This window comes from Zootoca vivipara, chromosome 15 (assembly GCF_963506605.1).
Source record: "Zootoca vivipara chromosome 15, rZooViv1.1, whole genome shotgun sequence".
NCBI classification, from domain to species: Eukaryota; Metazoa; Chordata; class Lepidosauria; order Squamata; family Lacertidae; genus Zootoca; species Zootoca vivipara.
The window spans coordinates 4022010-4046778 of NC_083290.1; the positions used below are offsets into that span (position 1 = coordinate 4022010).

Genomic DNA, 24769 nt, shown 5'->3' on the forward strand with positions numbered 1-24769 from the left:
TTGAATTAAATGGGGTTTATGTCCATGTAATTGACCAAAGGGTAGAAATCAGAAGCCCCATTGAATTTAATGGGATTTTCTCCTTACAAGTGTGCATTTCTCAAGAGTAACATCCTGTGTATTTTATGGGGTTTACGGCAGTGCATTTGGGCAAAGGACTGAAATCCCATGTGTTTCTCAGAAGCCCCGTTGAATTAAATGGGATTTACTCCCATTTAACAGGGCCACGACCCTATGTGGCTTCTCAGTAGTAACCCCCATTGAAAGAAACAGGATATACTGCCATGTTAAGTGGGCACAGGGTTGCAACCCTATGAATTAAATGGGATTTACTCCTATTTCGGTGGGCGTCAGGGTTGCAGCTCCATGTTTGCCTCCTCAGAAGTAAACCCTACTGAACCAAGTGAGATTTACTGCCTTTTTAAGATGGTGAGGGGTTGCAATCCTATGAATTAAGTGGCTATGTAAGTGGGCGCCAGAGTTGCAGCTTCATCGTTGCCTCCTCAGAAGTAAGCCCCACTGCATTAAATTAGATTTACTGCCTTTTTAAGATGGTGCAGGGTGGTAAACCACACTATGATCTTTAAGTGGGATTTACTCCCAATGCAAGCGGGCGCCAAGGTAGCAACTCCATGTTTTGTCTCCTCAGCAGTAACCCCCATCAAATGGGATTTCCCGCCCTGTTCAGCGGGCGCAGGGTTGCGACTGTATTATGCACGGCTCGCCAGGAGCAAGCCCCATTGACTTCAACGGGATATATAATAAGTAAGGGAGCGGGGTTGCAACCTTGTGCTTGTCTCCTCTCCCTTCTTTTTCTCCTGTGGGAGGAGAAAAATGCCGCTCAAAAAAAGGGGGCCGGGCTGAGAGGAATGGAGGACCGCCTCCTCCTCCTCCTCCATCATCATGGAGCAGAGGGACGTGGGCAGCTTCCCCTTACCGCCGAGTCTCCGGGAGAAGTTAGTGGCTGCCGGCTTCCAGACAGCCCAAGAAGTGATCGAGGTCGGGCCCTGTCAGCTCAGCAAAGGTACCGACGACGAGGCGGCGGCGGCGAAAACGCCCTCATTGAGGAGAAAGACGTTTTCCCGCGCAAATGCTTCCCGCCAATTTTTAAAATTCCCCCCTCAGCCGGCCTTGTCTCGGTTTAGGAGTCAGGCGCCCTCTCCTCACTAATGCTCCTCCAGGATTTACGTATAAGCTAAACAAGCTCGAAAAAAAAAATTTAAAGGTGAAAAAACTGGACGTACATTTCCAAAATATAAGATAAAAAAACCTGCATACAGCAACAGTGTTTTGTGTTGTGTAGGCTTCCTATGATCATAGCTGCCAAGTTCTCCCTTTTTTTAAGGGAAATTCCCTTATGCTGAATAGGCTTCCTCGCGAGAAAAGGGAAAACTTGGCAGCTATGTATGATGTACATATTTTGTTACGTGCAAATGGTTTTTGATACCTATTGGGTCCACAAATTACCATATAGCATATATTCAACACAAAAAACGATGGCAATTTGTTGTTGACAAAGGACAGCTGGACCTATAAAGGGCCCCATTACCTTCAGTAGCTTAGGGCCTCATGAAACCTAAATCCGGCCCTGTTCCTCCTTATAATAAAAAACGATAACATGATAATAAATCCCAGCCTGAGTCATAGTTGAGAGTAGGCCTATTGGAACCAGTTCTTTAATGTCCGCTTCAAATCGTAATGGAGAGTGGACCTATTGAAATCAATTGCCTGCCAACCCACCCACCTTAATGTCGCAACTGCAAGGAGTAGACCCATAGCCATGGACCCTGATATTTGATATCCGCCTTTGGTTATAATTAATAGGAGACCCGTTGACGTCAATGGTTGGATATTTTGAGTTAAAACTCGTTAAAATCAAAGGGCTTTGGGGTGATACTGTTGGATCTGCTCAGGAGTGTGGCTAGCAATCAATAGCTCCCATTGTTGTTTAGAGTGGAACCTCGGTTTACGAATTTTCAGTTTACGAACGCTGTGGACCCATCTAGAACGGATTAATTCACTTTCCATTACTTTCAATGGGAAAGTTTGCTTCAGTTTATGAACGCTTCAGGTTAAGTACGGACTTCTGGAACCAATTAAACCCATGCTTCGGGTTAAGTACGCTTCAGGTTGAGTACTCACGCAGACCCGTCTGGAACGGATTAATCCACTTTCCATTACTTTCAATGGGAAAGTTCGCTTCAGTTTATGAACAGATTTCCGGAACCAATTGTTTTCATAAACCGAGGTACCACTGTAGTAGTAAAGGCTTCTCAAGTATTAATTAAAAAGCTTTGTGTGATATCAGTGATCTATTTAATAGCACTCTCCACATGTTTGTTAACAGCTTGGTGTGGTGTTGTATCCTTATTTAATGCTTTCCAAATCTTAGTTTTGTAAAAAAAAAAAACACTTTTTGTGGTATCTATACATATTAATACAAACAATAACCACACAGAGCTTCAAAAGTGAAGACTTGGAATGCATTGTTAAATTTTGTAATACTGAAGTATTCTGTTTTTAAAAAAATAAAAAAAGCTTTGTTGTATCCATCATTATGTGGCTGGGGAAACCCAGCCAGATGGGCGGGGTATAAATAATAAATAATAATAATAATACCGGTAATTCCTTATATAATATGTATATATATATCCTTATATAATAATGCTCTCAGAAGTCTTAATTAAAAAAAATACACAAAGCTTTTTGTAGTGTCAGAAAGGGATCTGGTTCTGCCCTATTGAGGCTTTAAAAAGTGATCTTCCAACATGGAAAGATGGTAGGGACCTTGAAGGTTTTTTCTAAGCCTAATTCTTGGTTGAGCCACTAACAAAAACTTTGATCAGTTCATTAAGGCTGTACAGGAATCCTAAACTCCTAATTTACAATGGGAGTAATACATGACATTGAACTTGCTGGGACTTCTGAGCAGACCTGCAGGAGGATCATGTTGACATACAGGATCCCACTGAAAACAAACTGTTGGTTTGAAAGGAAGCAGCTGGTGGTCTTTTTGTATATAGACAGAAATACTATTCAGGAACTCTGCATTTTGTGCATTCGACCAAAGTTGTGTAGTTGTGGTTATAGTGTTGGACTAATACCTGGGAGTATTAGGGACGCGGGTGGCACTGTGGGTTAAACCACAGAGCCTAGGTCAGCAAACTTTTTCAGCAGGGGGCCAGTCCACTGTCCCTCAGACCTTGTGCGGGGCCGGACTATATTTTTTTTTGGGGGGGGGGGAAATGAACAAATTCCTATGCCCCGCAAATAACCCAGAGATGCATTTTAAATAAAAGGACACATTCTACTCATGTAAAAACATGCTGATTCCTGGACCACCCGTGGGCCGGATTTAGAAGGTGATTGGGCCGCATCCGGCCCCCGGGCCTTAGTTTGGGGATGCCTGGCCTAGGGCTTGCTGATCAGAAGGTCGGCGGTTCGAATCCCCACTACGGGGTGAGCTCCCATTGCTCGGTCCCAGCTCCTGCCAACCTAGCAGTTCAAAAACACGTCAAAGTGCAAGTAGATAAATAGGTACCGCTACAGCGGGAAGATAAATGGCGTTTCTGTGCGCTGCTCTGGTTTGCCAGAAGCGGCTTAGTCACGCTGGCCACATGACCTGGAAGCTGAATTCAATAAATAAATAAAATTGGGAGCTACCGCAGAAAAGCTCTCTGGGTGACCTTGGGGCAATCTCTCAGCCTAACCTACCTCACAGGGTTATTACGAAGGTAAAGCGGAAAGGAGAGAGCTGTGTATAACACCTTGAACTCCTTGAAGGAAAAGTGGAATATAAATGTAATACCAGTAATACTAACGTATTTCTAGTATAGGCACTTTATCCTGTGAGTAAATCCCATTTAACTCAGTGGGGCCTGCTTCTGAGGAGATGGGATAAGATTGCACTGCTAATTTGTCACTTTGTGTTCATAACCACTAGATGTCACTATTATATTGCACTTCAGAAATACGTAGATACAGTACTCTGATTTCCAGTCCTCTTTACTAGTTATTTTTGTAATGCATTGAATTTATTTGGATAATGTGCAAATGCCTAAAATTACAGACTGAAAAAAAGAAAATGTATATAATCAAAACACTTGCCAAAATGTATTACAAACGGGGATATTTGTATTTTGGTGAGTTACTCACCCCCCTTAGTAAGTAATTTGTAACTTGTGTTTTTGCAATTGAACATAAAAGATGCATTAGAATATATATTAGATGCAGTCAGTCAAATGCAGTTAAACATCACCATTAAAGAATCACAATAACTTTTTTTTAAAGTAATAAACCTTCAGCAAAACATTATGTTTTCAGTCAGTCAAACCTTACAACGTTAACGTCTGGGTATTTGCACATAGGAAAAGAAGGGAACCATTTTAATTCACTACTTTGATTTGCCCAGTAACTGTCAGTGGCAAAATTATGAACAGTATTATTTAGCAGAATGCATTAAAAATTGCCTTCTATTGTCTCAGACCAGGCATCCCCAAACTGCGGCCCTCCAGATGTTTTGGCCTACAACTCCCATGATCCCTAGCTAACAGGACCAGTGGTCGGGGAAGATGGGAATTGTAGTCCAAAACATCTGGAGGGCCGAAGTCTGGGGATGCCTGTCTCAGACCATTGGTCCGCATAACTCAGTATTGTCTACACTGACTGGCAGCAGTCCACCAAGGTTTCAGACAGGAGTCTTTTTCCAGCCCTAGTTGGAGATGCCAGAGCTTAAACCTGGGGGCTATCATCATGCTAGGTAGATGTTCTCGACTGAGCTACGACCCTTCCCTTACTGTTCTTTGCTTTTCAGAAAATTAAAGTCTACTGTATTTTGTTTCCCCCCCCCCCAGAAGTTGGGATTTCAAAACAGGAGGCATTAGAAATTCTGCAAGTGATCAAACAGGAACAACATGGCGTTGAAGCAAATACTGTGGGGTTGGATCAGGCACCCGCCAAGAAGTACACAGCCCTTGAACTTCTGGAAGAGGAGCAAGCTCACGGTTTCATTATAACCTTTTGCTCTGAACTGGATGGTATCCTGGGAGGGGGCATTCAGCTGACAAAAATCACAGAGATCTGCGGAGTGCCAGGAGTCGGCAAAACACAACTATGGTAAGAACTGCTGCCAAAACTCACATTTGAAAGCCTTTTCTGCACTTCTCACGATTCACTATAGTCTGGGGGGAGGAGTAGACTATGGTCATGGTAGCTCTTCATTTTAGCACTGATGTATCTTGCTCAGAAGAGTCCATAGCTCAGTGGAAGTGTATCTTCACCTTTTGGTCCCATTTGTTTCAGTGGAACCTGCTTCCAATTAGGTAAGCAAACACGTTCAGTACTTAGTGCTTTATTGTCTCACGGTGGGTGTTTCCTAAACCTGCAGATTTTCATAGGCTGACACAATGCCCAGTTGCCCATTCCATGTTGCACAAATCTCTTTGTAGTGTCATTTGCTTTCTGGGTTCTCCCACTCTCTCTGCCAGAAAGGGGGGGGGAGATTTCGCCAGCTGGAGGTGTGCTTTTTTGTTGTTGTTTAGTCGTTTAGTCGTATCCGACTCTTAGTAACCCTTATTTATTGAACTTTAACTATCTTTCTCCCTGTGGCCTTTCCTTTATGTCCTCTTTCTCAGCATGCAACTAGTGGTGGATGTGCAGATTCCAGAATGCTTCGGAGGGCTTGATGGAGAAGCTGTTTTCATAGACACCGAAGGGAGCTTCATGGTAGACCGAGTTGCAGATATGGCAGCTGCGTGTGTTGAGCATTGCCGGCTTATTGCTGAAACACATCCGGAAGAAGGTTTATTATCAAACTATATGCCCACCGGCGCTGTGGTTAAACCACTGAGCCTAGGGTTTGCTGACCAGAAGGTCGGCGGTTCGAATCCCTGTGACGGGGTGAGCTCCCGTTGCTTGGTCCCAGCTCCTGCCAACCTAGCAGTTCGAAAGCACATCAAAATGCAAGTAGATAAATAGGAACCGCTACAGCGGGAAGGTAAACGGTGTTTCCATGTTCTGCTCTGGTTTGCCAGAAGCGGCTTTGTCATGCTGGCCACATGACCTGGAAGCTATACGCCGGCTCCCTCAGCCAATAATGCGAGATGAGCGCGCAACCCCAGAGTCGGTCACGACTGGACCTAATGGTCAGGGGCCCCTTTACCTTATATGCCCACCTAAGTTTTTTTTGGGGGGGGGTTGTAACATCAGGTCTGGAGACCAAATGAAGCCCTCCAGGCATCTTTACCTGGCCCTTATGACTTGTAGGCCACAGCCTACAAGTCATGAGCTGTTACAAGTTGCCTTGCAACAGTTTTGTTAGGTTTTTTTTATTGGGAGGAGAACATTGCCTTGCCCTCTGCCTAGATATCTTCTACCGCTACACTGAGAATGTACTGTTCAGTTGACTTCCACAGCCAGGAATTAAGTCACTCCACATGCCTTGCTCTACATAGCTATCTCTAAGTGTAAGGGACAGGCTGGGGAACAAATGTCACGGTTTTACAAATGTGTTCAACATAGATTCTTATTTCCTTCAGACCATCAAACAGCACTGGAGACTTTCTCCCTTGAAAATATTCTTTCTCATATTTTCTACTTCCGTTGCCATGACTATGTGGAGCTGCTGGCACAGGTGTACCTCCTCCCAGACTTCCTTGCTGGGCATCCAAAGGTAGGGAGATCCTGCAAGTGAGAACGAAAAAAATATAGTGTGTGTGAGGGGGAGTTACTTCTTGTCTCTGATTCATTTGATCTGGGTTGCATTGCTAGTTTGACTGGATTGACGTCAGTTTGTGTATTATACTCTAGGTGTCCTTTTTGATTGTGCATTCATGATTATTGGCGCTCATGATTTGGGGTGGCCATACATGATTCTACTTTCAGTGTTACTTGTGCCTGGAAAAGTTTTGGGACAGGCATGCTCTTTGTTTCCTGCAACTTACTGCTGAAATTCTGTAACGTGTCATACTACAAATGTTCCAATTTGTCCTACTTCTGTTGCACTATAGTACAAGGATGCCCCTCCAGACAGCAATAATGCAGTAGCAATGGGAAAGCACCACACAACATCTAATAAAGTGTGGACCACCCTGCATAGAATCACCACTAATGCATTACTATTGCATCAATAACATGTTGCAGAAGATGCCTGCAGAAAAAACTAATCTGGATGGCCCCCCTTTTATTTCCTTGCCTACCACACCACGTTTACTTAAAGCTCACTCCTGACTGAGTTAGGCATGCTTAAACCCACTGATGTTAATAGGTTTAAACACAGATACGACACAAGGCAGGTGCAGTGTTGCCTAATCTTTTCATGCTTGCAGCCTTCTCCCATTCCATTGTGAGCTGCTTTCTCTTCCCCTCTTACCTGTGAATTCTTGTAATGTACACTAATCTTCCCTTCTCTCTTTGGAACAAACCATGTTTAGCCTCAACCTGTGTTTGCTTGAAGATTTTGTATTTGTTAGCTGCATCCATGAATCAGCATAGTTAAGAGGTGCGGGAATATAAATATTTTAAATAAAAATAATGAAAACATGTTGCCTAGAGCAGAGGTTTCTGGACCACTTGACACCAGCTATTTCTATGCCTGCTACTTTTCTCCATTGCACCAGAGGCTTGGCATAACCATGGCCTCTCTATCATCATCATTACTACTACAGTGGTGCCTCACAAGACGAATTTAATTCATCCCACAAGTCGCTTCGTATAGCGAAAAATTCGTTTTGTGAAGCGGCTCCCAAAGGAACGCATTGAAGTGTGGTTTCCCGTAGGGTGCCTCGCAAGACCAAAAAAAAAAAATCGTCTTGCGAGGCACCCTATGGGACAAAAAAAAATCGTCTTGCAAAGCGTGCCATAGGAAACTTTGTCTTGCGAGTCTCCATTGAAATCGCAAAACGCGTTCGTTTTGCAAGTTTTTCGTCTTGTGAGGCATTCGTCTAGCGAGGTACCACTGCACTGTAGCCGGTGTGTGCTCTAAGTTAGGTAAACTATGTATGTACATTGTGTGGTGGTGGTCTGTGTAGTTATTAAATATTTTCTTGGTTTAAAAGTCCACACATCATCTCTATTTTCAGATCATAAAGTCTTCTACAGATCAGTTATATTCAATGTGAGACTTTAATGTTGTATATAGTATAGGCTTGGGTGAGGGTGGGGGGAGAGAAGGGAGTGGTGGTCTGTGTAATTATGTGTGTGTTTGGGGTTTGTTGTTATTGCTATCCTCTCTGGAGAAGTGATAAGCTTGGAATATTCTCTTTATCATTGGGCAGAACAGCAGCAGCTATTAAAGGACACAGTCCCGTCCTTGTGTCTATTGATTCTACACATCAGTGGAAAATAGCTTGGAGGTTGATATGTGTTAAACCTGCAGCACGTGGTGCTGTGGGGAACCATGAAGCAAGTTTCTGCATTCTGTTGGAAGCATTGATTGATTGAATGTACCAAAAGTGTCAGAGAGTTAATAAATCAAGGAGCACCTACTGCCAGCCACTGTCAGCTAGTGTGAAGCAGTAGTCTTCAAACTTTGCAGATCCAGGTCCCACCTTAACTCAAACAAGCATTTGGAGACCTATTACTTAATCTACCATACAATTGCATGGTGGTAGTACTGCTGTTGTGACCCACCTTGGATCAGGCTGTGACCCAGTAGTGGGTCCCTGCCCACTAGTTGAAGGTCAGTGGTGTAAACAACATTGAGCTAGATAGATCAGTGGCCTGACATGGTACAAGGCACTCTGGCTTTAGGGCTTTTTGCTACCCCAGGGAGGGTTGAGAACGATTTCTATGTCATAATTTGATTATCCAATCTCCCTTTTATGTGGAGCAAGCACTGGGCTGTTCTAGGTATGCTTGTCTTGGAAGTTGAATATTCCCAGGCAGCTGAGCTGGTAAATGCACAGCAGGACTGGCTTACTTGTGGTGGGTGAAGAATTTTTGCAGCACAAGTAGCAACAGCAAAGGAATGCTAATAAATCATAATTAAGCATGGTGATCGCATTGAGCCCTGAGCAATTCTAGCTGACTTCCTTCAGAATTATGAATGAATCAGTTAGGCAAAAGCAAATATCTAGAGGGGAGGTAAGAGGCTCCACAGCATAGGATGTATTTTAATGTGTGTATTTGTTGTTGGAGTGCCTGTAGGTTTATTGCACAAATTGGGGGGTGGGAGGGGGGGAGATACATGTATATCATCGTGGAAAACTTGCCTTTTGTTCGAAAGAGAGGAGAATTTTAGCCTGTACAATTTACAATTGCATAGAGAAGTTTGAAACATAAAGTCATGTTCTGGTGAAGCCTTTAAAAGTTGTGGAACATAGGAAGCTGCCTTATACTGGCTAAGTTTATTTGCCCATCTAGCCTTGTATTACCTTTTTCTGCATACATGTCTTATGTTTAAAGCACACACAAACACCCAAGAATCCTGGGAACTGTGGTTTGTTAAGGGTGCTGGGAGTTGTAAGAACATAAGAAGAGCCTGCTGGATCAGGCCGACAGCACATCCAGTTCAGCATCTAATTCTGATAGGGGCCATCCAGATACCTGTGGGGAACCCTCAAGCATGACCTGAACACAAGAGCACCCCTCCCTCCTACATGCCTAAAGTGTGCACCTATAAATACTCATTTTTTCCCCTTGTTTATTAAGGGCCACTTCAATCTTTTATTTATCTTTTGTATTTATTTATTTTTTAATGTGCACTGGTGGCTCATATGCTTTCCTGACGCTGATTTCTGCGAATAGCAGCTTGCTGTGTTTTATATCCTCCTGTTAGGTACGATTGGTTGTGATTGATGGAGTTGCCTTCCCTTTCCGCCATGACATTGAGGATCTCTCACTGCGAACACGGCTTTTGAACGGCCTGGCCCAGCAGCTGATCAGTATTGCAAATGATCACACACTAGCTGTGAGTTGTTGTTGTTGTTTGTTTTATGAGGTGGGGGCAATCATAAATGTTGTTTTGCAACATACAGGTTACTAAGCACTGAACGAAATGTGGTTTAAACTGCTGCACAAGAGTTGGCTACAGAATAAAACTGAAGGGGCATGCTTCTTTTAAAATGGAGTGTTGAGATTCCTAGAACACTAAATTCTAAACTGGGTACCAGAATCCATGTTTGAAGGAAGCAAAAATAATTAGGGTAGTAATAATAAAATAAAAACAAAAAAATGCCTGCTGAAAAAATACGATAATTAAAATTCCATCAATCCTGGTTTAAACATATACGTATCTTAATATAGGCAGTCCAAGGAGGAATCTAAATAAAATGAATGATTATAAGTCACACGTTCAAGTGTACATAGGACAATGAGATCTCCCAACCACTGGTGGATAAGTGGTTGGTGTTCATCCTTCCAATCCTTATCATTTTTGACAACCTTAGTTAAAAAATAAAGGGGCGGGAATTCTTCCAACAATGACGGGTCTGTTTTAATACACTTTTGTGGTGTCTTACACATATCTGCTGTGCAGTTCTACAGAGTTTAATCACTGTTGGATGTGGGTTTTTTGTAGCATTCTTATTCATTCCTTTATTTCATTTTCATCTGGTTTGTTTTTGTTTGTTTCGTGTGTTGGTTTAAAAAATTGTTTTACTATGATCATGGCATTTTATTGGTGCTGTATTATGCCGGGTGTTCCATTTTGGATATAAACCCAGCAAATAAATTTTATTGCTTTTCTACTCTGCTTTCTGTGAGCGGCTCACATTACGCTGAACAATAAAACAGCAAGAACTTAAATACAATCTCCAACATCAATAAAATGCCCCAAGACAAGAATCAAAGACACAGATTCCGCTGATTAAAATTCCATCTACTTTATTTGAAAGCACTCTGAAATAATATTGCCATTGATCTGCTTTCTGAAAGTTAGCAAGACAGATAACGGGCAGACTGCCCTGGACAGCGACTCTTCACTGCTGAGTCATGGTGACTAGGAAAGCTCCAGTGATGTGAGATGGAAAGTTTTCCAGAATGGGAAGTTTTCCAGTGCTTTTATTTTTTCTGTTGAAATCTACCCATTTTAGAAGTTCATTAGTAACAATGATGTAACTTAGGCAAACTTGTCAGTTTCAAAGTTTTTAGTTCCATTAATGATAAATAAAAGTAAAATAACAAGCTAAATGAGATCGCTCTGTAGGGCAGGAGTGGAGGGACCTCAGGCTCTGGGGCTGAATGTGACCCTCCAAACCCCTCTGCTTGGCTCTTGAGGCTCTCGAGATCATGCTTTGCAACCTCCCTGAGTGTTCTTCCTTGGTTGGAATGGTGTGCTTGAACTCTGATAATGTGTCTTGCTTCTCTGGAAGATGGGTAGGGAATTGTTTGAGATTGTGAAGAAATTAACCTATGTACAAAGGTAAACATCTTCATGAACTGCTCTGCCCACTAATGCCTCTGGCCTCACACCTGCCACTGGCATGTTGCCCCCCCTCCCACCCAGATGTTTCCCCAGAAGAGAAAAACCATACCATAAAGCTTCCCTCCCACCTGCTCTAGAGCAGGGAAGAGAAACTTGGGGGTCAGCAACCTAAGGCCCATGGGCCACAAGCGACCCTTGAGTGTTGTTAAACCGGCCCATGGACCCCCGCCACCTTCTCTGTCGGCTCCTGGCTCCAGCGCGGAGCAGAGTGGGGACCACCTTCCGCGACGCTGGCCGGCTTCCCATTGGCTGCAGGAAGCTCCTGCAGCCAATGGGAAGCTGCGAACGCCTCCTCCACGCTGGAAGGAGTGCCGGAAATAGCATTTGCGCTTGCGTGCGCGCCCACTCCGGCCCACTGCGGCGTCTGCAACACCATGAATTGGCCCAAGCCAATTGGCCGACACGAGGATATTTTTCTGTGCAAACCGAATATTTTCTGATTCAAACTGCCCTCATTTGTGTGGAAATTCCCATTCCCCACCCCCTGAAATCCCATATCACTGGAAGGCTCTGGCTTGTGACAGCCTCCTGCTGTCCTTTCAGACACCGGTAACAGCCAATTTCAAAGCTCAGGAGAAAATGTGTGGGTGGATCTTCTTTCTCCCCTCACAGCAAACGCCCACATATTTCAAAAGCGGGTTAAAGGGTTTCCTGCCTTCCACTGATAATTATGTTTAAAGGAAATTAACCCCTGGCCTTCACGAAAAGACTTGCAGCTGGTCACTCAGAGGAAAGCCACTTTGCTTGCTTGCGGGGGAGGAGCTGTCTGTGGGAGGAAATCCTTAGCATCCTGCCTTGCAGATTTCCTTTGTTGTTGCACCCTTTGACCTCCACTTAAAGGTGTTGCAGACAGGGCCAGCTTTGTGCCAGCTGAGGGCAGGCATGAGCTGTGTAGCCTATTTATAGGTGGGCTTTTTTAAAACCCTGCCATGTAGAAAGGGATTGTTCAGGAACGAAGCTTACGCAAGTTCTGGAATGGTGCTCTGGAATGGTGCTCGTCTGCCTCTCCTCTCTTGTCTCTAGGTAACTCTTGCTCCTCCTCAAGCTGCAATTCTGTGAGCACGCTGGGATTTCTTTTTTATTGCTGCACTACTAAAAATAAACACCGCTACTCAGATAATGTCGGGAAGGAAGTATAACATAAAAAGAGCCCCGCTGGATCGGAGCAAAGGGATATATAGTGCAACATCCTGTTTTCATGGAGATGCCTCTGGGAAGCTCACAAGCAGGACCCGAGGGCAATAGCCCTTTCCAACTCTTGGGCTGTGTATATATTATCTGTTTAAAATGTGGCTAGGCTGCTCTCTTTCGCAAATTGGATCAAAACTGGTTGCCGGCGGAGGAATGCTCAAAACACAGCATTCCATAAGAAACAACAGGATAGATACAGATCGTGGCTGACAGTGTGCTCACTACTTCCCAAACCAGTGGTGAGACCACAGTGGACACAGCAAACAGTAGCTGCTTGGAAGCATGCTGCCTCTGATGTTGGAGACAGTCTATTGCCATCATGACTAGTAACTCGCTCCCACAGGTGATGGCTTTAAAAGATGCTTGGGCCCAATTCATGGAGGAGGCAGTAAATGCTTCTAAATACTAGTTGCTAGAAACCACAGGAGGGGAGACTGCTCTTGTGCTTGCTTCGTGCTTATGCTTGGGTCACACTTGAAGGTTTCCCAACTTGTTGGCCATTGTGAGAACAGGATGCTGGGCGAGATGAGCCATTGGCCCCATCCAGCAGGTTTTCTTCTGTTCTTTGCATCCACTGATGGTCTTATCCTACATGCATCTGTCCAAGTTCCTTTTTAAAAGGACATCTAAATTGGTGGTTACATCTTGTGATATCAACTTCTAGAGTTCAGCATTGTTAGGAGGCCCCTTATTCCTTGCACAGAACTACATTTCCTAGAGTCCCTCTGGGAAATGTAGCTGGGGGGGGGATAGGGATCTCCTAACAACTCTCATCACCCGTAACAAACTACAACTGCCAGAATTTTTGGGGGGAAGCCACGACTATTTAAAGTGGTATTGTAGTCTGGTGTGAATGTGACCTTAGTGCAAATTTCTCCTAATATGCACATCTTGTATGTGATTTCGCCTAATGTGCGAGTATTTGCAAAGTCATTTTGCTGAACATACTGAATTCTGGAAGTTATTTTCAATAATATGTGCATTTATATGTGCTTTGCTGTACACATTACCAGACTGGAGGACTTTGGTGAAATATAGAGAAGGTAAATTTTGAAGGATGGCTTTGTTTCAGTTCTCATATTGATTTGGAAAGTGCAACATTAGGTATAATAAAAGCAAGCTGAATCGTGTTTCTCCCCCATCCCTAGTTGGAGTTCAGCCACAAGTCCCTTTCCCCCCAGTGTGTGTTAACCATATTTGATGTGGTTTTTCTCCCTCTTCACCCCCAACTGCTCCCCCCCCAAGGTTGTGTTGACCAATCAAATGACGACAAGACTTGAACATGGCCATTCCTCTTTGGTACCTGCCTTGGGTAAGTGTTTTATACTGCAAGTTGAAGTAGGGTTGCCAGACTCAATAGTGGACAGGACTTCTGTGCCTTTAATTGCCCTGCTCTCTTTTGAGTCTGGAAACCTTAAAGAGAAACCAGCAGACCCTTTGCTTGGAAATTAAACCAAGGGTCTGCTGGTTTCTCTTTAAGGTTTCCAGACTCAAAAGAGAGCAGGGCAATTAAAGGCACAGAAGTCCTGTCCACTATTGAGTCTGGCAACCCTAAGTTGAAGGATGCTTTTTCTGCTTTATACAGACCAGGTTTTTCTTTCAAGCACCGTGAACAAAAGAACCATGACAGCCAATCTTGTTTCCCCGGTGATTCTCTCTGAAGATAACTTCACACAGAGAATGTCCTATACAAACCAGGAGCTCCATGGTTATAGCGCCTGATTCTCGGGGCCAAGTCCTGTGATTGCACCAGCTGGCACAAATATGTGCTGCTGTGATCCTGGAAACTGGTACCTTTAACTGCAGACTTCTCAGTTAGTATTGGGCATTCTCAGAGCAGAGGTATCCCTGGGGGATACTGAGGGAGTATCCTAGCAAGAAAAAAACTGACTGGCTTTGAGGCATCCTTCAGAAAACAAAGGAAGGTTGAAATTGAGGACACTTCAGCAAAGACCTCCCTGCCTGAGACCAGTGGATTATATACTTGTAAACTGCTCAGAAGCCATTTTAACCATGTAAGAGGTATATAAATTAATAGATGATAATAATGATAATTGGGCTCAATGGGGCACTGCCCCACCAGCCTCAATCTTGCCTTCAGCAACTTTCCACCTGTCTGTCCTCTTACTTCCAACCAGCCCTGGCTGTCAGTTTTCCCCTCCTCCTTAGTCTCCGTGTTGCTCATGAAACTCAGCAGGGAGGAGGAGGAAGATGGGGATGAAAGTAGAATTAGTTGACTTTGCCTCTTATTGGCTCTGTCTCCACCTGTTGGGCTCCCTGCTTTCCACCCTGCCGGTCTCAGTGGATATCAGCGGCTACTGCCTGTGACCTTGGAGATGCATTGCCAGCCAGGATACACAATACTGGGCTAAATGGGTAATGAGTTTGGCCTGGTATAAAGCAGCTTGCTCTGTTCTTATGCAGTTTCAGGAAAGCTTGCTGTGTTCATGTTGGTATGAAACCAGTTCATATCAACATGAACAACATAGCTCTCGAGCATCTCTGAATAAACTCACTGCGAACTGAAAGGCTTTTTGAAGGCCCTCAAGGAGCAGGCTTTTGTTTTGGTTTTTAATTGACACTGTTCTTAGAGATGATCGGTAACGTTTTTAATTAGGCTCCCCTCTGGCTTATTCTTTTCTTTTTTAATTAAATAATGTTCAGCATCAAGATGTGCTTGTAAGGATATGAACCTTGGCAATTCAAATTAGAGGTAGGCACAGGAAATTGGAATGTGTTCTTTCATTGTGTCTCGTCCTTTGTAATACATTCTATACAACTGTCTAGAATGTAGAAGTCACAAGTTTTGGAGAGCGAAGCAAATGTCACTCATTTGTGTATTTATAGTCACAAAGTATGAGACACTGTCTGTTTAAAAAGATAGTTGTTAACTGAGCACAGGTTTCTACCGAAAGCTAGAAAATAGAGAAATGAAAGGATTTTATTCCACAAGCCCATAAACAAAGATGCAAAATCAGAGATGGATAAATGCGCTTCTCTCCCTACAGCACTACATATTCCCAGGACATTTCAAAGAGTAGGCTTCTTTACTTGAGGTTGTGTTAAATTCCTTTCCTTAAAATCATGTCCTCGATTTCAGGTTTTAGGAGATAATTAATGGAATCTTTGGTATTCAGCCTCAAAAAACTCTTGTGTTGAGATTTGGGTACTATGTACATTCTTAAGTTTAATAAGTCAATTGCCTGCTGTTAGATTAGTTATATCAGCTAGAATTCTTTACTTGGTTGACAGTTCCATGAGAAAACATAGCTGCTTCTATGCTGCTACTATTTCCTGTCAGGATTCCGCCACATACTGGTAAATTCTTTTTTCCTGAAAATACCTGACTTCTTGCAATAAGGAAACCGATAGGGAAGCTTGCTTTGATGCAACGTCATCTAACCTCCCCACAAAGAAATTGTGGGGTAAATGATACGTGATTTCATTAGATCATCGAGGAAAACTTTGGAAATCAGATATTAACTTCACTGCATGCGTTGCTATCAAAGAAAATATTATGAAGCTGTTTTACAGGTGGTATTTAACCCCTGTGAAACTGGCTAAAATTTATAAACTAACATTGAATCTGTGTTGGAGATGTAAGGTATCAGAGGGATCCTTATATCATGTCTGGTGTGGATGTGATTATATATATATATATATATATATATATATATATATATATATATATATACACACACACACACACACACACACACATACATACACATACATACATACATACATACACATACAGTGGTACCTCTACTTACGAATTTAATGCGTTCCGAACGCACATTTGTAAGCTGAATCCCATAGGAATGCATTGGGAGAAAAAAATCCGTAAGTCGAAGCAACCCTATCTAAAAATTCGTAAGTAGAAAAATCCTATCTAAACCGCATCCAAGATGGCGGACGGAGCTCCATTCGTAAGTAGAAACATTCGTAAGTAGAGTTATTCGTAAATCGAGGTACCACTGTATATGAAATTGTGGAGTAAATGCTCATTAGGTAGCAAGCACCGTCTAATTTCCCTGCAAGCAAATCTGGATAAATGCTAAATAAAGCATCCTTCTCTCCCTCCCCCCCCAGTCCATTTTCCATCACCACCACATAATTATTGTGGGCCTTGGAAGTCCACATTCCAAAGTCTGTGATGCATGGGCATGGCTACTGCCAGGAAAACGTTTGGTATTAACTGTGGCAGCCGTCGCCAACTTCATCGGATGCCAGGTCTCCCTGGTGATCTTAACCAAGGCATCTTGCTCTGGTTAGAACTGGTCCAAATCCATTTTCCAAATGGGTATAAAATCCTGACTTAAAAGCCAGGTGCTCTGCAGCTTTATAGTGGAAACTGAATACCAGACTTAAAAATAATAATAGACAATTCTTCTTCTTGCAATTGAAAGCAAAGCATTCCTTCAGTGTCTGTGAATCACGTAATGATTCCCTTGATTACTGGGGTCGGGGAGGGGGCGTTGAGAGACATACAAAGGCAAGAGCATCCCTTAATGTGTGTGTTCAGCACTTCAACAGCTTGGCAGAGATTTAAGATAAATTGGAACAAAATAAAAAAGCATGTCCTTGGAGGATGTCGGGTCTGAAATGTGCATGCAGATAAAGACCTTGCTTTCAAACACTGACCTTTTGTCTTCAGTGTGCTTGCCTTCCCCCTGCTGTATACATGATTTTTGGCAGACAATCAGACTACAAAGCAAATTACAGCTAATAGATTTAAGGGTCGGCAGCTGGCGGTCCATGGGCTGACTCCAGATCCCTGAGGGGTGCTATCTGGTCCCTTAGTTGCCAATCCTCTCTTTCCCATCATGTTCTTGGAACAGCCTGAGAGAAGGAAAATGGTGACTTGGGCAAGCAAATGAAGGGTTTTCCTCTTAAACTGCTGTGTTCCTTACTGTGTCTGTCTCTCTTGCCCTTCTGGGAAATTAGAAAGGGAAGCAGGCTGAGACCAGGGAGGGAAGCAATCCTGGGCTTGATCTGCACCATGCAGAGGACCTAGGAATGTGTTGGGGGCATTTTATCAGGTTTTCGTAGACAGGCTTTCATGGCTTAAAAAGAGGTATAGGCAAATTCATGGAGGTTAAGGCTATCAGTTATTACTAACCTCAATGGCTATGTTCTACCTCCACTGTCGGAGGCAGTATGCTGAATACCAGTTGCTGGAAATTGCAGGAAGGGAGACTGCTGTTTTGCTTAAGTCCTGCTTGTGAGCTCTGCCATGGGGCAGGCTTTTCTGATGTTTCTTAAACTTGTCCTGGGTTGCGTCTCTAAAGTGGTATCTCCTGTGAGCTTCAGTTTTCCCTCTGTAAAATGGGAACAATATTATTATTCCCATCTCTGTGGCACTGTAGCTGTTAATGAACAGTTCTGATGTTTTTAGATGCAAAATGCTGGGTTAAAGAAAGGAAGATTATAATTTAAAATAACCCCGTTTTTGCTTCCTCCCATGTCTTATGCGCTTTCCCTTTCCTCCTTTCTGGTGGTGGTGGTGGCGGCAACAGCAAACCCTTTCGATAAGGACAAACTTTGTTTTTGTTCCCACCCCAAGTAGCAGGTCTTTTTGTCCATACTATCATACTTGCTTGCTAGGCTTGTGTCCCTTGCTCAGTGCGATTTCATCAATTTATGGGCCTTCAGAAAGCAAAATGTTCAGAAAACTGGAACACACAAAACAAAATAAAAGAAGTGTGGAATTCACTCTCATGAGACTGAGCAATGGCCACCAACTTGAGTGGCTTTTTAAAAAAAGACTAGAAAAAATCATGGAGGATAAAGCTATCACTGGCTACTACCATAGTTTTGAAGTTCTACCTCCTATCAGAGGTGGTATGCCTCTGAATACCAGTTGCTGGGAATTGCAAGGAGGGAGAGCTGCTCCTGCACCCAAGTCCTCCTTGCAGGTTTCCCATTGGTAGATCTGGTTGGCCAAGGTGAGAACAGGGTGATGGACTAGCAAGGCCTATGGCCTGATCCAGCAGGGCGTTTTAGATGTTTTTACGTTCTGCACTAGATTCTGAAATGATTTCCTCTGCAAAAGTTGTTCAAAATCCCCAAATCTTAGTTTTTCTTAGCATTTTTAAATAGAGCCTCTTAATTATTTAGGGGGAGGGGGGAATCTCCTAGGCATTGCAAGGATTAGGTTAGGCTGAGAAGCCTTTCACACACTGGGCTCCAAAATGGATGATCCTAAATGGTTTTTACTTGGCATACTTAATAATGAGGTCAAATATTGTTATCTCCCTCCAGTTTAATTTTAGTAGCGCTTTTTGCCATGGAGCGTAAAACCGTCCCCCGTCCCCCAGCAAAGAAATATGGTTTGAAATGGAAATGGCACTCATTTGTATAATTCATACTCTAATCTCGACTTCCAAACGTTAAATCTCACGCTGGCGTAGTGATGAAGGTTGCCAAGATGCCTCTGGGGTCTAGACATTTAATTTTGATAATTCTTCCCGCTGGAATGATATGCTTCTCTCTCTGTATGTGGTAATGAAGATGTTCCGCTAGATCCACCCGCCCCGGAGGCTGACAGATGCACCAACTTGGTGATTCTGGAGACAAATTGGGGGGGGGAAGTGCTCATAGTATTTTCCTTTAAATGACCTGCTTTAAAATCCAATCCATCTTCTGACTTATGGGCGCACTGTCTAGAATGGGTTGAGGGAGACGGGCTCAATAAATCTGTCTGGAAATCAAATGACATGGTCAGAAATGAGCTCAAATAATGAGATTGCTTTCTGTCAGAAGCCACATCAGTTTCTCAGGTTTTAAAGAGCCTGAAGTTCCTTTGGAGCTGATTTCTTGCATGTCATTATCTATTTTCTGGTGCTCTTTGCATAGTTTTCCTGCATGAGCTGTTCCTTTGTTTTTGCAGGATTGTTCTTGGTCTTGGTTTTTTCTTTTTGGAATAATGCTCAAAAATTAAGCTCGTTCAGAGGGATGTGCAAAAAGCACGTGGGAGCTTGGACATAATTTGTTGTTATGCACAATCTGCTTTCCCAAGCAGTAAGACATTCCTGGGGGGCAAGCACTTAACCCAGTTTGATGGCTCCCGTAGGCACGCTTGCACCACGCCAAGCTTCCCACTGCCTCATACCTCTCACTCTCCTTCCTGGTAAGAGGCGGCAACACACCTCCCAGGAAGCTAGCACTGTGACTCCACTCCATCTGGCAAGCTAGTCTCCATCCAGGCAGGCAAGAGATATTATTGCGTTCAATGAAACACTCCTGCCAGACAAATAGCATTTAAGGAAGGTGCAAAGCAGGACTATTAGGAGTGTGACCAGGCATAGGAGCCAACTCCAGGGTGTGTGTTAATGAGTTAATTGTGGGGGCTGGACACCCACAAAGCCAATGAGAAAAGCCGGCAGGCGGCAGCAGCGCTGCCTCCAAGAGAGAAGCAGTTATGTTCTGCCCTCACAGCCAGCCACCGAGGCACCCTTTTTCCGGGGGGGGGGGGCTCGGATGCGGAGGCAGAGTCTCTTTGCCTCTGAGTCTGAGCCCCTCCCTACAGAAAAGGGCGGCCCGCTGTCTGTGCGTTGTGGTAGTGGGCACTCACAGTCCTGAGGGTGGGATGGCACCCCTGTGACCAGGGGAGGTTTTCAATGGCCAGATAGAGAAAACTGATGCCCACATTTCTCTCCTAAAGCTGAGTCCCCCCCCCACACCTGTGCAGGAAGGCATCGCAAAATTTATTTATTTATTTATTTATCTGCCTCTCTCACACTCTAGGAGAAAGCTGGGGGCATGTAGCTACTGTCCGCTTAATCCTGCATTGGGACAACAAACACAGGTGAGAAACCAAAAACATGTGAACTGATCCAGTGGGTGTCTTGCTCTTCTGAAGTTAATCTGAGCCCAGCAATGAATTCCTAGGCTGCATGTGATTCAGCACATGTTGGGGTGAACTGACCATAAAAATGCATATATTGTTGAAAATAATATGCAAAAATGTATTCTTTTAGGGGAAATTTCTTTGCAAAAATGTGTGCAGCAGGAGAGAGAGGATATAAAAGTGTATATTAGAAGAGATTTGTGTTAAAATACAGAATAAGAACTTTTAAAGAATGTGAAAGGACGGTGAGAAATAAACTTGTGATTGGAAAAATGAGAAACTTGAGAGGAACCTCATATTCACCTGTCTCTAGTGCATAGCCCACCTGTCTCTACAGCCCAACTTGGCATGGGCGTACCCAGGATCAAAACTAGGGGGGGGGGGGCAAGGGGAGGGGCCAAGGCACGGAAGGGGAGGGGCCACAAAGTGGGCGGGAACGGCGAACTCGTGCTCCGCCGGGCTGTGCCCCTCCCTAGAAGCAGGGCTGGTGGGTGGAGGCGGAGCCCAGCCCAGCGGAGCGCGAGTTCGGCGTTCCCGCCCACCGCGCCACGCTCCCTGGTTCCCCGCCGCGCTTGGCCTTGCCTGAGGGCGCGCCGGGGAGCTGGAGGGAGGGTGCGGCGCGGCGCGGCGGGAATGGCGAACTCGCGCTCCGCTGGGCTGTGCTCCGCCTCTGCCCACCAGCCCTGCTTCTAGAGTAGGGCAGCTGCCCTAACTTGCCCCATGGTGGGTACGCCCTTGCAACTTGGTATGTTGTTGTTTAGTCGTTTAGTTGTGCCTGACTCTTCATGACCCCATGGACCAGAGCACGCCAGGCACTCCTGTCCTCCACTGCCTCCTGCAGTTTGGTCAGACTCACATTCGTAGCTTCGAGAACACAGTCCAACCATCTCGTCCTCTGTCGTCCCCTTCTCCTTGTGCCCTCAATCTTTCCCAACATCAGGTACTTTTCCAGGGAGCCTTGTCTTCTCATGAGGTGGCCAAAGTATTGGAGCCTCAGCTTCACTATCTGTCCTTCCAGTAAGCACTCAGAGCACTCAGCACTCAACTTGGTATAATCAGATGTAAAACCTCCCTATTTCATGAATAAAATTGTTTAGCAACCCTTCTAGTAATTCAACTTGTAAAGGCAGGGAGAGTGAGAGGCACTGTACTGTATTTAGCAATGCAGAGATCAGATGGAAGAGAAGATCTCTCTCTTAAAGGCTGTTAACTTAATGTAAGACTTGCCTCTATAAATGGTGCAATCGCTTCTCAAGCTCACACCCTATGTACATTCTTGCTGCATAGCTTGTCAGACATCGGGAGTATTAAGGCAGCCTTGTCCATTACGCGTGTTTAGCATAAACCTCATACCTTCCTCTCCTCTCTTCCCCCTCCAGTGCTGGAAATGGTGTCAGTACTTAATTATAAGCAGGGGGCCTCTGTTTCCGTGAGAACAGCCCCCACCCCCCCGTTGAGACAGAGGCACCCAGCAGAACTCCAACCAAGAGCCTCTTAAAAACATGGCTTAGGGTGTCTCAAGATTAAGGCTATTCTGTAAAGTACAACCCACCAATTTAAATGTTCTAAGGAATTCCCTCTGCAGCTAATGTGAAGTGGTAATCTTCCTCGGGCGGTAATTACTTGCTTTCTAATAGAATGGCACTGAGGGGAAGGAGAAGCAGCCGAAGCCCTAAAAATAATTAACAGCAACCTTGGCAGGTTATCTCAGAGCAAGGCAGAATATTTTCCCGGGGAGTGATGAGGACAAAGGCTTCACTTTCTCCCCACTCTGGGTTTCAGCAGGCAGTTCCTGACCCCTGCAGACTCTGGGCTGAAACAAATGAACGCCATTCTGCTTAATTCAAAATAGTTTATATCCCTCCTTTTCATTTTTAAAAGTGCCCAACATGGCTAACAGACTCTAGATCGCAACCAGCAAGTGCAGTGCCGATTAAGGACGCAGAAACACAAAGGAGGAAACAGCTTGCTACAGCCTTTCCCCCCTTCCCTTCTTCAAGCATCTCTTCCATGTGTTGTCAGCCTTGTGGGGCCCACCTGTCACAGGCTGCAAAATGCTTGCTGCTCATGTCATAGGTGTATTGTTTCCGGTGGTCTCCACCTGTCACAGTGGCCTGGGTGGGCTACTTCAGAGAAACGACTCCACACAGCTCTGCATTTTATTGTTTTATTGGTGCTGTGTATTTACAGTGCTAAAAGCAGTGCTATTTACAGAGATCAACACATCTTATCGGTCTTCTTCAGAACCTCCGAATGGAGGTTGGCGCGTTCTCCAGCATAAAAGCTTGGGGAGACCCAGCCTCTTCCCCCGACGTTTCTTGCGCAATTCCGGAGTCAGTGGGATTGGCCTTCCCCCCTTGCTCCCCCCTTCCTGTCCCACCTTGGGAAGTGGCTCTGCTACCTTGCCTGAGCCTCGGACACCACTTCCTGCTTCTCCACTTGAGTCGGAACTCTCCCTGCTTTCCCCAGCGCTCGGAGATGGGCTGGATCTCAAGATGGGAGGGACCTCCCGATATCCCCTGTCCCTCACACCACCGTTTTGAGACTACCCATTTATTCCAGTCGTTACCAGCAATGGTGTCCACGGACACATCTTAGGTTGCCTGCAAAAGGTTCCAATAAATGTCCACTAAAAATCCACAATGCATGAGAATGTTTGCTCTTCCTTCTCAGTTCCTGGTTGCACTGATTCAATTTCTCCTACATGGAACACGCACCCTTACACCTTCCCAGTTTTCATAGGATGCCAGAATTTTGACACCTTCCCTCCCATTTTCTGCTGAGGAGCGGTGCAAAGAGCTGCTCTCTGTGAGCAAGTACAGCAGTCACTGGTGTAGATGCCTTTCTGCCATTTATTGCATAGGGTGAAGGCCCACATCATTCTGTGCTCCAGTCTCTCTTCTTTTTTCCATATGGCAGCCATTTTTTGTTATGCCATGCCCCCACAGCAACCATTTTGTGACTGGTACCCACTGGCTCAAAAAGCTTGGGGATCCCTGATCTAAATAGTTGTCATTTTTCATATTTTGGAAAATGTTCTGTACAGAGAGCCTACTAAAATGAATGGGACCTCACAAACCACCAGTGGTTGATTGGCAGGAAGGCAGGATGTAAAAGGAAACAATAAAACAAAATAAAAAAATTCCTTCCAGTAGCACCTTAGAGACCAACTAAGTTTGTCATTGGTATGAGCTTTTGTGTGCATGCACACTTCTTCACACACTTGTTTCGACTATGGCAGACCAACATGGCTACCTACCTGTAACTAGAAACACTAAAACGTGTGGGACGTCATATTATTTTTGTACTGCTCCTGATCATTGCATCAGAATTTCTGCAGAAGAACTTGCTGGGTGAATTGTGCCCTTTGGCTGACTGGCAAGGAAGCTTACCAATGACGTTGCACTTGCCATACTAGTCTTGTTCAACGTGGTGTCTTCCCAAATGTTAGACAGCAATCTCTAGCAGTCAGCATAGCCCAGTGGCCAGGGCTTGATGCCCATGGCATCAGGAAGGGGCCCTGACTGGTGCAGGGAGGGGGCCCTACACTGGTCTGCCATGGTGTTCTGCGCACATGCTGTCAAATATTTGTAAATGTAACATGAGCTAAACAAGGGAGCAATGTCACTGAAATTACAATGACTTCCATCCTCTACAGATTGGCAACACTGTACAAGTCACCAAGTCAGAAGGAATCAACTGTGCCATTTTGTGTAACGGTAAGTACAGTGCGGATGGCGGGAGCAGGGCCAGGATTAGGAGCTGAAAAGTGAGGGCAGGGTATCTATACCTAAAATTGTGCTCTTGGAGCAGCTGCAAGTCTTCCAAGGTGAGCCAGTGGCAGAAATGTTTGTGGTGGCTCAATTCAAGTAGGGACGTCTTTTTTTTTTGAGACCCCACCCCACCCCCTTCAGAATTTGCCACAGTTTGTGTGTTTGTCTGTGGTCAGGAACAAGCCAGCCAAGCAAAGACGATTGGTATTAATTCATGTTGTTGCTTTTGAAGTTTGCAAATAATACACAATTAATTACCTTTTTAAACAAGGTTTTCAAGTTTCCTTTATGACAAAATGAATCTAAGTTACGTCAATTGTTATGCATGTTATGCAGTCTCTATTAAATAATGGACAGCAGAATGAAAAGTGTTGTATTTGGTGGAAACTGAACTGCAGTGAAAAAGAAGCTGCGCTGATTTTGATGCATATAGGTTGGAGAAGAGATTGCTGCCTTCCCGCATCCCTAGCTAGGCCTTAGAAATAATCCTTCAGCAAATATTGTGATAGCCACGCTTTCTTGTCGTAATGG

At 44.4% G+C, this 24769-nt stretch overlaps 1 protein-coding gene across 1 annotated transcript in view; it reads left to right on the forward strand.

The window, feature by feature from the left end:
• Positions 1–903: 903 nt before the first annotated feature.
• RAD51C (RAD51 paralog C) overlaps positions 904–24769 on the forward strand; it is a 29592-nt gene continuing 5726 nt past the window's right edge. Inside the window, exons 1-8 of the mRNA XM_035139527.2 lie at positions 904–1024; positions 4854–5115; positions 5634–5800; positions 6537–6670; positions 9776–9907; positions 13859–13925; positions 20363–20423; positions 24124–24184. Coding sequence (XP_034995418.1) covers positions 904–1024; positions 4854–5115; positions 5634–5800; positions 6537–6670; positions 9776–9907; positions 13859–13925; positions 20363–20423; positions 24124–24184 — 1005 coding nt within the window. The remainder of the gene's footprint in view (positions 1025–4853; positions 5116–5633; positions 5801–6536; positions 6671–9775; positions 9908–13858; positions 13926–20362; positions 20424–24123; positions 24185–24769) is intronic.